The sequence below is a fragment of the Lepidochelys kempii genome, chromosome 6 (assembly GCF_965140265.1).
Source record: "Lepidochelys kempii isolate rLepKem1 chromosome 6, rLepKem1.hap2, whole genome shotgun sequence".
Classification (NCBI taxonomy): domain Eukaryota; kingdom Metazoa; phylum Chordata; order Testudines; family Cheloniidae; genus Lepidochelys; species Lepidochelys kempii.
Window position 1 is genome coordinate 110,601,905 of NC_133261.1, and position 13,064 is coordinate 110,614,968.

At 39.8% G+C, this 13,064-nt stretch overlaps 1 protein-coding gene across 6 annotated transcripts in view; it reads right to left on the reverse strand.

Moving 5' to 3' along the window:
• Positions 1–369: 369 nt before the first annotated feature.
• Positions 370–13,064, reverse strand: part of BEGAIN (brain enriched guanylate kinase associated) — a 266,126-nt gene continuing 253,431 nt past the window's right edge. For 4 of the 6 annotated variants that reach the window (XM_073350727.1, XM_073350723.1, XM_073350724.1 and 1 more), the window contains 3 exons: positions 9,173–9,280; positions 5,288–5,371; positions 370–2,420 (listed from right to left, as the gene is read on the reverse strand). In XM_073350727.1, coding sequence (XP_073206828.1) covers positions 1,047–2,420; positions 5,288–5,371; positions 9,173–9,280 — 1,566 coding nt within the window. In that variant the 3' untranslated portion in view covers positions 370–1,046. The remainder of the gene's footprint in view (positions 2,421–5,287; positions 5,372–9,172; positions 9,281–13,064) is intronic. The other 2 variants (XM_073350728.1, XM_073350725.1) reach the window with 1 other exon arrangement.

Consider the following 13,064-nt stretch of genomic DNA (forward strand, 5'->3'; position numbering starts at 1 on the left):
TGGAATAACTCATCTGTGCCTGAGATTTTCATTCTTATAATTAAAAAAGGAAAACAAAGAGAGAGTGCCACAAAAGCAACTGGTGAGGCATACATTTATTGGATTTTATATTATCTGGAGATTTTCCTTCTTTAGGGTTAAATAGGGCCTGATTCTCTGATACTTTAAGGTGTTGAGTAACCCCAGCAGGGTGCTGGGTGCCCTCAACTCCCACTGAATTTAGTGGGGAACCCCTTTCAGGATTGATCCCACAGAGAACAACTGTGAATAATTGCATCCCCCAGGATATATTTTAAAGAGGACAAAATCAAAATATTTCCACTGGTGTCTTTTATTAAGTAATGCAAAATACAGTACTAATTATGACACTTCATGCATTTTAGACAATATAAATGCAAGCCTACAGAAAATATGTGACCAAGAAACCCTCAATTACTTTGAGGTAGTATACAAGGGAAAGTAGGAAAGCAGAAACACAATGGAATAAAAGAAGAAAATAACTGTATTATTTTGTGTGTACATTTTTCACTCAAATACATTTGTATGAAAGAACTTAGGGTTCATTTCTGTTCTCATTTAAAAATATACTTCTTTAAATTCACCATTTTCATACACTTCAGCTTCACTTGACACAGAGTTGATGGTATCTTATCGAGTGGGTTTGACTTTTGTCATCACAAGGATGATTTTACCCTCTTCCTCCAAGAGTACAGGCACTGATGGCCTCATGCACAAAAATAAATAAGAAACCTGCTTGAAGGAAAAAGGTTGCTGCTCAAATAGCTTAGATTAAGGATAATCTAATAAATACCATTTTGATTATAAAAATATTTCAGGTTTATAAAAGGGGGGAAAGGATGATCTTCCAGGGGGAAAGGATGTTGTGTGAAAAATGCTGTGCAATGGTTTTGTACAGATTGTTGTTTTAAACATACAGTACCATTTTGAATATATACTTTATAATAATCCTGTTTCTTAGAACCCTGTCATTCAAAAGAAATGTCAAACGTTGTTTGTTTTTTTCTTATTGCGGTTTTGGAAGCTATTTAATTTAGAAGGGTTCCATATAACTGTGCTTTTGTAAGACTGTCCTTCCGACTCAAACCCGTACTCCCAGTCCGTTGAAACTGCTGCTGTTTGCTGTGAAGACCTGAATGGCTTCCTTGCTCCTTGGAAGACTGATGGATCTCTGAAGCCTCCATTGAACTCTGATTGAGGGATTCTGCTGAGCTGTTTGGGCTTACATCAACGTATTCTCTTTTCAACACGGGGCTACTCTCGATATTTTTGCTACTGCACAACTGCATTGTGATCCTGTCATTTTTTGGGTCTCTTGGTTCTTTTGTTTTGTAAGTGGGCAACTTGTCCTGTTTACAGCTAGTGCAGATGTCAATGTTCAGGCCACTGTCTGTTCTGAGGAAGCAAGAATCCACAAGTCTATTTGGACAGATATCTTCTCCCTCTGAGAAGCTATCTCCTTTGTAACCAGCATAGATGGGGCTTGTTCGGCTCTCTGTTTTTTTTACAGGGCTGCTGTAGTACTGCTCCGAAAAGCTACAGGGTGATAGTCTGCCAGCGTTCCTATAAGAATATGCACCAATGTCCTCTACGCTCAGCTGCCTCCACCGCCCGGGTAAGTCTTCTTCTGAAAGATGGGTGCTCATGCAGTCGTTACGCATTTTCTGAGTTGCCAATGCCTGTTGCGTCGTTATGGCTGAGAAATGAAAAGGCTCATTAGCATAAGGTGGCAGAGTCCTAGTAAAAGTGGGAGAGTTCTCATTGTTATCAGCAAGTTCCATTTGCTGTACGGACTTCGACTTGGCAAACCTAGGACTTCCCTGATGTTCATAACTAGAACATGACTTTCTTTCAAACATTTCATCTCTGCTGCCCAGGTAGATTGCTTGCTGGGAGGCAGTCAGAGTGCTGGCCTGGGCATTCTCTTTTTCCTCAGAGGTAACGCTGAAACTGGAGTAGGAGCTTGAGGTTGGTAAAGAGGTAACATATTCCGGGAAGGCTTCATGAGAGAAGCTAGAATGGAAGCCATCTTCTTCTACAGTGCTGTCAGTAGAGTTCTGGGACCTCAAAAACCCCACATCTTTTACTTGCATATCAACACTTTGTCTCCTCTCCCTCCTCCTCTCCTCAGGGCAATAAAGGGCAGTGTCACTGCAGTAGATGTCAGACTTATATTGGGGCCTTTGGCCAAGCTTCCCAACAGAATCTTGAAAAGAGTGATCCCTTGCAGATGTACTTGACAAATGTGAAGACAAGCTGTTTGGGTCTGGTTTCTCCAGTACCTTAGCGATGACGCAAGTTGGTATGTTGTCAGCAAATGATGTGTGACACAAGGGTACAGAAAGGCTGCATCCGTGCTTTTCCAGATGGAGGCTGACTCTCTCCTGAAAGTCAGATGGCAGCTGTAACATAGAGAAGTGGTAGGGGGAAGGAAAATAGGAAGAAAGTCATTAATGGTGTCTAGCTGCGCTTATGGAACACAGGTGAATGAGTGGACTAGACAGTATTATTTATTTCAGTGTGTACAAGGTGTAAATCATTGTAGCTCCATTGATGTCAATGAGCTGTGCCAGTTTATACCAACTAAGAATCTAGCCCTTGGATTCGTACTTGACCCCCAAACACTGAACCTTTTGAGATTCATCCATCACTATTCACCCATACTTTTTTACAACCACGACCAAATACCAGAAATAAAATTCTTCTGCTCCTTTATATCAGTTATACAGTGGTCACTCTTAAAAGCTTACCAGTTGCATTATATCATTACATAAGATCATTACTAAATAAATAGCTGTATTTCCTACAGTAGCATAAAGAGTACTGCAAATATTGAAGTAAGCATCCCTATTACTCTATGGCAAAAAGCTTTTAAGAGTGAGCACTGTGGATAATGATTCCACATTGTATAATATATGGTTCCTCATTTTCCAGCTTCACTTGTGAGCTTTTATACTTGGTTTAACCCAGAGACCTTAAAGCATTCAAAATATGATGTGATGTGAAATGGCAAGCCTGTTAGTTTGGCGTAAGATGACCGTCCTTTTTAATCTATACACCTTCCATGATATTTTAAGTTAATTCACATGTTGTTAATTTAATGCATGTATCCTCCATTTGAAATAAGGTCTGTAATATTGCTGTTACTCTGGCAGATAGAAATATTAGTAATAATAATTACAGATGCAACAAAGATTGAACGAACAAGTTGTAAAATAAGATCATGTAAATCACCATAAAGGTGTGGTTACTATTGCAAAATAAATGGATCATTTAGCGTGAAACTACTATGCTGGATAGGTGCCATTTTTGTGAGAGCATACTGCAATAATTACACTACTGTTTGATCTATTTTATGCATTATTTATATATTTATATCCTGAAGTATTTTAAGGAAAAAAAGAACTATTGACCCCTTTTTGGCTATCATTCACTGAGGCTGGAATTACTAAAACGGTATTGATATCATGTTAGTGGTACGCCATACCACAGCTCACATTCTTGTGTCATCTAAAATTGCTTGTTCATGGATTTGTCAAGGTATTCAATGTTTTGCAATGAATCCACTTATTTCATCTTTTTAAAGAAATAATTGTTCCTCACAATATACTCAGAGTTGCTGAGTAATAAATGCTTGCAGTGATAAATGGAATATTTGCCTCTTCAGCTGAATAGATGACAGAGCTTTTGGAAACTAGGAGGGGAAAAACAAACAAAAACCCAACTAACCAACCAACAAAGCCTCCACCACAACACACCACCCTGGATACTTTTCAGTAAGTGTTGGGTATATGTGGGGCCCAGACCTGGAAATGCTTGGGACCATATACAGTGCTTACCACATTGTTCTCAGCTGCAATCATTTGCAGGATCAGGACATTGGAGAATTTGGAAGCTCTGCCTCTGTTCCAATAAATCATTGTCCTTATTGACCAGGCAGCCTCAGTTACCAGATGTATTTAATATCTGTCAGCATTATACTGATATTGAAATAGTGAGTACATTTAGTATTTAGTTTTGCGCTAGTCTATCAAAGAACTGCATAAATGAGGCAATTTGAGAGCACTGTGCTAATGAAACTGCTAGAAGAAGTTGGTGTGTTAGTAGCAATAACGTCTGCCATACAAACATACATCTTGGCGGTGCTGCCCAGTGTAAGACCGTTCCAAAAGTTGGTCTAGAAAAAGACCAATCTCCTGCATTGAGATACCCATCCATAAGAATGAAGAATAGACCGGTGAGTGCCTGATCCAGTGCCTGTTAAATCCCATTGATCTCAGTGAGAGTAGGATCAGGCCGACAGTGTCTCAGAGGTCATGAGATGATTTAAAACCCTGGGGTGAAATCCTGTCACCACTGAAGTCAATGACAATCTCATTGACTTTAGTGATTGGGGCCAGGATTTCACCTTAGGTTGTGGGCATGTGGCTAAATGTTCATATTTTTTTCCTTATGTTTTGCTATGATTTGTTCCATGCCATGACACAAATACAGCCCTAATCATGATTTTTTAAACCATTTGCCTCAACTTGAAAGGGTCAGTTTCTCTAACTTCTGCTGCTTGGAAAGTTTAGGGATAAGTCTAATTTAACCAAAGTTTACACTCTGGAAATCAAAGAGGGTTTTCTGTTTGCCTTAGAAAAAGATATCCTTTCCCATTAGCTTGTTTTAAAATTGATTTTTGGAATATAGTTGCAGGTGCTGGGAAATAGCTTAATGGGGAAAACTGATCCTGGAAAGACACCTTGATGGAAAGACACCTTGATGCCAGCAGGATCTCATTGTTTCTTTTATCATTTTACATTATAGTGGCCTGAACATTCTTAGCGCTTTGATTATGCTAACATTTTTCTTTTTGCACAAGATCAATGCAGGCCCATTCCAATCCATACCAGCGCTTTCGGAAAAGAATATATCATCCATTTCATCTGAAGCTGGGATTTTGTTAACAATTCCCTCAGCTGAAGTGGTGTTGGAACAATTTGTATAGTGGGGGTGCTGAGAGCCATTGAACAAAACTGTAAATCCTGTATATGATGGAAACCACTTCAAGCCAGGGGGTGCTGCCGTGCCTTCAGCACCATTAGTTCCAGCACCTCTGCTCAGCTGTACAGAAAACCGACAGATATATACATCCCTTTCTGTTTCTTAAAGGAGAAAAAAATCAGAGCTATAAAGGCAAACAGGTTTGGGGATTGATCACGCATGAATATTCTGTTTTCCAAGAAACATTATTTCTTTGCATATTCATTAAGTTTGATCACATTACCTCAGAAAGCTTATGTGCCCTGTCGTAATTCTTGCTGCCCTGGAGCAGCTGAGCAGCTAAATTGCAGTCCTTTCTATAGAGCTCCTAAAAAACAAAAAAAGCCTGATTTTTATGGCTTGCAACTAACCTAAGGCTTTGATTCTTGTTCCCATTTCTGGACAAACTTTGTATGTTTTACCCTGGGAAAATGCAGAGCACATTTTATTTTTCTAATTCATTAGGTTTCTGTTTTTCTTACATGCTCCTGAAATGTTGCTTTACTGGTTGTCAAAGGAAATGTTGGAGGGAAAAATGGACCAGAAAGAGAAATTTTAAACTGTATTACTTAAAAAACACTAGTCTGCAACTTAGCATATTGGGTGAATACTTACCATGGGGAACTCAGCATTACATAGTAAGCATGCCTGAGAGACTGAGTTCTATAATAAAGGTGAACTCTACAATGAAAAGGAAATTTGACTTAAGCATAAATATTCTGTACTGAATATCCCTCCAAATCACTTACATACCATTTTAGAGATACTTAGAATAGTCTCATCAGGTTGTAGGGGGGAATTCATCATAGATATTGTTTTAACGTTTTTTAAAAATTTTTGTTGTCTCTTTCTTCCTTGTGTGAATTCCCCTTGGTTCTTCCTGGTTCACTAAAGATATCCCAAAATGCCTCATTTGGTGACATCAAATACTATGGCTTGCAATGAGACTTAAGATATTTGCAATTTCGTTGCATTCTGCACTACATTTAATGAACCAGGAAGTAGCAAGAGGATTTCACACTGAGGAGAAATAAATGGGTTAGTTATGTTCTTTCTGTGCTGATTGGCTCGTTCAGCCTGTTTAGTGGGGGAATCCAGAACAGAAATCTGTGCTTAACTCCATATTCAGTCTTGCTTTGTACTATTTTAGCACACGACTATCCTCTGATGCAGCATCTATAGGGCCACTGATATACAACCTATGCAATGTTCCACTCTGTTAAGGTGTGATTACTGATGAAGCTTATTTTCAGAAGTAAGCCTTATAGTTGTGCAAAGATGTGTCACAGAAAGGATTAAGAACCCTACAGACGCCAGGCCATGTAAAACTTGTAAACATTTTATAATGTTTAGAGAGAAAACATATTTGTGACTAAAACAGCTTCATTTGTTTTTCTGGGTGCTAATTCTGTAATTTCATTGCACGCAGACTTCTCCTTTTTATTTATTCTCTTAAAAAAACGTCAATTTTCTATAAAAGAACAAGGGGGAAAAGTCTCTTTTCTGAATACCTCTTTTGAGAAAATATAGCTAATATGCAGAATCAGTTCCACAAGAAGCTCCTGGGATCACCTTGCTATGAATGTGGGAAAAGCCAAAGTAGATTTTCTTTGGTCCTGTTGGATCTACATTGGCAGACTCAAATGCCCTTAAACAATATTTGCAAACTATGATGCTTTATTTTATTTTATTTTATTTGGCTTTCTATATACCTCTCACTTTCTACCTCAAATATATATATATATATATATATATATATATATATATATATATATATATATGTAAACAACAGTTACCAGGTAATTCTGTTTTTAATTGGATGTTAGTGACTCAGACCCTGACTCTGGAAAACAGATGCAAACAGTAGGAATCCAAACATTTAATTTAAAAACAAAATCTCTGTTGCATGTGCATATGGTTCTGGCAAATTTTACGTACGTATCATACTTCCAGCATATTGCTGCACAATATAAAACCAAAGACAGCTACTTTAGATTCCTAATGGCACAATTTGGCACTCAAGAATGAAATCGTTCCTATGTCTCATCCCTTATTTCAAGACTGGCTGCTTTACTGTCTATGAAGACATGGCCATAGAAAGTGTAGAACACATTTTTGAGACTTTTTTTTATATTAAACATCTTCAAAAAAATGTATGAAGAATGTATGTAGAAAATTGCATTAGTTGAATGTAGTGGATGTACCTTATCCCCAGCATGATGGGATACACTATCTGACTGGGATCAATCATCTCTTTGAACACAATATTAATCTGGATGCGAACAAGCCAAGAGTGCAGCAAGTAGAGCAATAATCAATAAGTGGCATCGGAGGGTGTCTCATATTCCATCACATATTTTCTGAATTTAAGGTATTGTTCACTAGTGATCCCCATAGTGTGGGGGGAAATATCATCCATTTAAGAAATGTCAGCAGGGCAAGGATATGCTCTTTGTCTCATAAGGTGCTCAACAGCTTCTCTAGTTAACAATTATGTATAATATGGAAGATCTATGTGGTAGTTCTTGAGCACAGTACACTGGACCAAATTCATCCCTGAGGTTCACCAATGCAGCTCCATTATCAGAGGGCAGGATTTTGCCCAACGTGACTCCTCAGGTATGAGGAGATGAGTACAGGCCTCAGTCTTGTCTGGGGCCTATAGGCTCTGATATAATACAAATACTGAATAATAATAGTGATAACAACAACAACAGCTTCTTGGAGGATGCTCCATATTCTAGTTCAATCCAATATGACTATTTTTAAATCACCACAATTGAAAACTGCAATTGGTTCACATGTGGGATCAAATCCTGCTCTCATGCAATCCCATGGATGTCAGTGGAGTTGCAGGGGTATAACTGTGGGCAGATGTTTACCCAATTTCATTTATACCAGTGTAAATCTGGAAAAATTCCATTGACTTCAATGGAATTACACCATATTTACATCACTATACTTGTAACCAGAATTAAGCCTATTGCACTTACAGGGTTCTTTTAGTTACAGGTATTAGAATAGTGGGAATAACAAATGTATTCCATTTTTCTGACACCCTTATTGCGGTACAAATTAAGGGCCACATTTTGAACTCCTTGCTCCCATTAGTAAGATGTTACTTGTATGAGTGCTCCTATTAAACTTAATGGGGCTATTTGTGGAATAAGATACTCTCAAATATGACTAAGGGTTCATAAGTACACATATGGGACCATACAAGAATGTCCTAAAAAGACTAGAATGCCTTCTCTAGTATAAGTATTTTTTTTAATATCTCCATCTGGGGAGTGGGATTATAATGAACTAAACACATGCAATCTGTCTGTCTCTGCCAGATACTTTGAAGTTTGTACAGGAGAACAATTTCATGAGCTTGTTTGCCAGTTTCAAAATGCATGATAATTTTCAGCAATATTTAATGAGATGCATGACAGTTGCAAAGGACATTTCATGTTTCATTTCATACAGAGATAGGTACAACACTACACCATGAGCTAGCAGGGGAAAACCTAAATTCTGGGTCTAAGGTGGGTCAGTCCTGCAACCATTCCTTGTGCGAACAGCGCTTACTAATGCTAGGAGTCCCATTCCAATGAGTAAGGATTGGCTGATCTGATCCCTTTTGTGAGATGAAAAGATCAAATGAAAGGTAGCAACATTTAGGGCCATATATCGAGACCATAATCATCTGTAGAATTCTCTTTGATGCTCATGTGCAATGCAGGACCTTCACCATACAGTACCAAGGGACATATGCTTCCATCAGTCTGCCCAGTGACCTCCGCTGAATCTTACATAAAACCCAATAGCAGAATAACACCTTTTAAAAGTATTTAGAAAGCTGCATTATAGCTTTGTTTAAATTTAGTGTCCCTAAATCCTTATAATTTTTTGCATAGAGGAAAAACCTGAAGGAACAGTCACACCAACACAGTAACTGAATTGTAAGAAAAGCTAAAATTATACAGTGAAAGAAATTCCAAACATAGTAATGTTTCTGATCCTAGAATTGACAAGTCACATTTACTGTAAATAATAGGTAATGATTCTATAATTACATATAAAATGTATTGCCTAATTCACTTTCACACATAATCTTGAGACGTATCCATAATTAAATACTTACATTATCTTCTGATAACTTATCTATTGTCACCTTGGCTTCTATTAAATGATTATTGAGCGCTATTATTTCATGGCTTAAAGCCCTTTTTTCCTCTTCGTAATGTTGACCCTGTGTATAAAAAATGGATTGGTCAGTATTTTTTCCCCCTGTGATATAATTCCTGAAAAATACTCATAGCATGACGCCATTTTCAAAGCCAGAGGGATGCACAGCATAAACCAAGTATGTTCCCTACTGGCTGCCAGATAAGCTGCTACTTTCACTCAGCACACTAGGTGATCTGCTGTGTAAATATGAAGGCCAAATGTATTCAGAAAAAAAAATTTAGACAATGGGAAATAAATTGCAAATGAAAGACTATCTGGATTGATCATCCTCTACTATCCATAGGTTGCACTTGGGTTTCCAACCTGGAGAGGTGGATCAACCCTGGCTTTCACGCTAACAAATTCTCCAAAAAAAATGTTCCAATCACACCATTTTCTTCCATCTTCACCAAGCAGGAGGAGCAAATAGTCACAGAAAATAACAGGACCATTTACTTTTCTGGGAGGTCCCAGAGATAGACAGATCAGGTTGTTTGTTTCTAAAGTTCATTTCCAAGGTGAGTGGTTTACCTCATGAGCGGAGAGTGGAACATCTGGAGTAAGAGAAAAAAATTTGAAATGATGGGAACTTTTTTCTCCCCACTTTCTTTTCTGCTCACTGGGCTGATCACATTGCAAGGATACCCATGATGTTTAAAGCAACATTTTGTGATTGAAAACAAATCAGCACAAAAGATGAGGTGTAACTGGCCCGTAACCTATTGTGTCACCTCTTAATACTTCAGCATTTCTTCTACTATGTAGAATAAAAATACTATCTTAATTCTATAGATGGGGCACACAGATTAAGTGACTTGCCCAAAGCCACATAGATTCTGTGGCAGAGATGGTAACTGTGAACTCAGATTTCTGAGTCCCAGTCCAGTGGGCCTTTCGTCCTTCCTCACTAAGGCTCTGAGTCAAAGCCCACTCAAGGCAATATAGGTATGTCTTCACTGCATCAGGAGTGAGCCTTCCAGTCCGGGCCCACAGACTTGTGCTAACGGGGCTTGCACTAGTGTGCAAAAATAGCTGTACAGACGGTGCTTTGACATTGCAGCTTGGGCTCTGAAGCACATCCTCCCTCTCCCTCCCCGCCTCCAGACTTCAGAGCCCAAACTCCAGCCTGAGCCACAACAGCTACACACCTATTTTTAGCTCACTGGACTGAGTCCTGTTAGCACAAGTCTGTGGAGCTGGGCTGGGAGACTTTCCCTTGACTTCAATAGACTATGGATCAGACTCTAACTCAGACAAAACTGACTTCAAAGTGAGCTTCGCCTGTGTAAGGACTGCTAGGTTAGGCTCTTGAAGTGGTGGGGTGAGAGATTCCAATCACAGGAAGTTAGCTCTTTTGTTGTGATCCCTTCAGCATAGCTGCCTGGGAGAAACATGCAAGACAAACCTGAGATGTTGGGTTGGGGAAACTGCTCCTTCACCAAAATACTGCTCACAGCAATTATCTAGTAAGATCTTTTTTAAAAAGCCACACAGCAAATCAGAATACCAAGCAAGTTAACCATTGACCTACTTCTTTTCTGCTTTGACTCCTCACTCTAGCCATGGGTCCAGGACCTGACTTTTCACTCTAGATTTCTTTTAAAAAGTTGTGAAGGATTTTCTCCAACAGGCAAACTGTATTAGATAGTTAAATTTCCCAAGTGCCGTGTGTGTCAGTGTGACAGAGTCAAGGAAAAAAGAAAAGGAGTACTTGTGGCACCTTAGAGACTAACCAATTTATTTGAGCATAAGCTTTCGTGAGCTACAGCTCACTTCATTGGATGCATACTGTGGAAAGTGTACAAGATCTTTTTATATACACACACAGCATGAAAAAATACCTCCTCCCACCCCACTCTCCTGCTGGTAATAGCTTATCTAAAGTGATCACTCTCCTTACAATGTGTATGATAATCAAGTTGGGCCATTTCCAGCACAAATCTAGGTTTTCTTACCCCCTCTCCCCCCCACACACAAATCAAATCCACACAGACACACCCCTGGAACCCCGACCTGGGATATTCTATCTACTACCCAAGATCCATAAACCTGGAAATCCTGCGTGCCCCATCATCTCAGGCATTGGCACCCTGACAGCAGGATTGTCTGGCTATGTAGACTCCCTCCTCAGGCCCTACGCTACCAGCACTCCCAGCTATCTTCGAGACACCACTGACTTCCTGAGGAAATTACAATCCATCAGTGATCTTCCTGATAACACCATCCTGGCCACTATGGATGTAGAAGCCCTCTACACCAACATTCCACACAAAGATGGACTACAAGCCGTCAAGAACACTATCCCCGATAATGTCACGGCTAACCTGGTGGCTGAACTTTGTGACTTTGTCCTTACCCATAACTATTTTACATTTGGGAACAATGTATACCTTCAGATCAGCGGCACTGTTATGGGTACCCGCATGGCTCCACAGTATGCCAACATTTTTATGGCTGACTTAGAACAACGCTTCCTCAGCTCTCGTCCCCTAACGCCCCTACTCTACTTGCACTTCATTGATGACATCTTCATCATCTGGACCCATGGAAAAGAAGCCCTTGAGGAATTCCACCATGATTTCAACAATTTCCATCCCACCATCAACCTCAGCCTGGTCCAGTCCACACAAGAGATCCACTTGCTGGACACTACAGTGCTAATAAACGATGGTCACAAACACCACTCTATACCGGAAACCTACTGACCGCTATTCCTACCTACATGCCTCCAGCTTTCACCCTGACCACACCACACGGTTCATCGTCTACAGCCAAGCTCTGCGATACAACCGCATTTCCTCCAACCCCTCAGACAGAGAGAAACACCTACAAGATCTCTATCAAGCATTCTTACAACTACAATACCCACCTGCGGAAGTGAAGAAACAGATTGATAGAGCCAGAAGAGTTCCCAGAAGTCTCCTACTACAGGACAGGCCTAACAAAGAAAATAACAGAACGCCACTAGCCGTCACCTTCAGCCCCCAACTAAAACCCCTCCAACGCATTATTAAGATTTTCTACAACCTATCCTGAAGGATGACCCAACACTCTCACAAATCTTGGGAGACAGGCCAGTCCTTGCCTACAGACAGCCCCCCCAATCTGAAGCAAATACTCACCAGCAACCACATACCACACAACAGAACCACTAACCCAGGAACCTATCCTTGCAACAAAGCCCGTTGCCAACTGTACCCACATATCTATTCAGGGACACCATCACAGGGCCTAATAACATCAGCCACACTATCAGAGGCTCGTTCACCTGCACATCCACCAATGTGATATATGCCATCATGTGCCAGCAATGCCCCTCTGCCATGTACATTGGTCAAACTGGACAGTCTCTACGTAAAAGAATAAATGGACACAAATCAGATGTCAAGAATTATAACATTCATAAACCAGTCGGAGAACACTTCAATCTCTCTGGTCACACGATTTCAGACATGAAAGTTGCTATATTACAACAAAAAAACTTCAAATCCAGACTCCAGCAAGAAACTGTTGAATTGGAATTCATTTGCAAATTGGATATAATTAACTTAGGCTTGAATAGAGACTGGGAATGGCTAAGTCATTATGCAAGGTAACCTATTTCCCCTTGTTTTTTCCTACCCCCTTACCCCCTCAGACGTTCTTGTTAAACCCTGGATTTGTGCTGGAAATGGCCCACCTTGATTATCATACACATTGTAAGGAGAATGGTCACTTTAGATAAGCTATTACTAGCAGGACAGTGGGTTTGTGTGTGTGTGTGGTGGGGAGGGGGGGGGGAGTGAGAAAACCTGGATTTGTGCTGG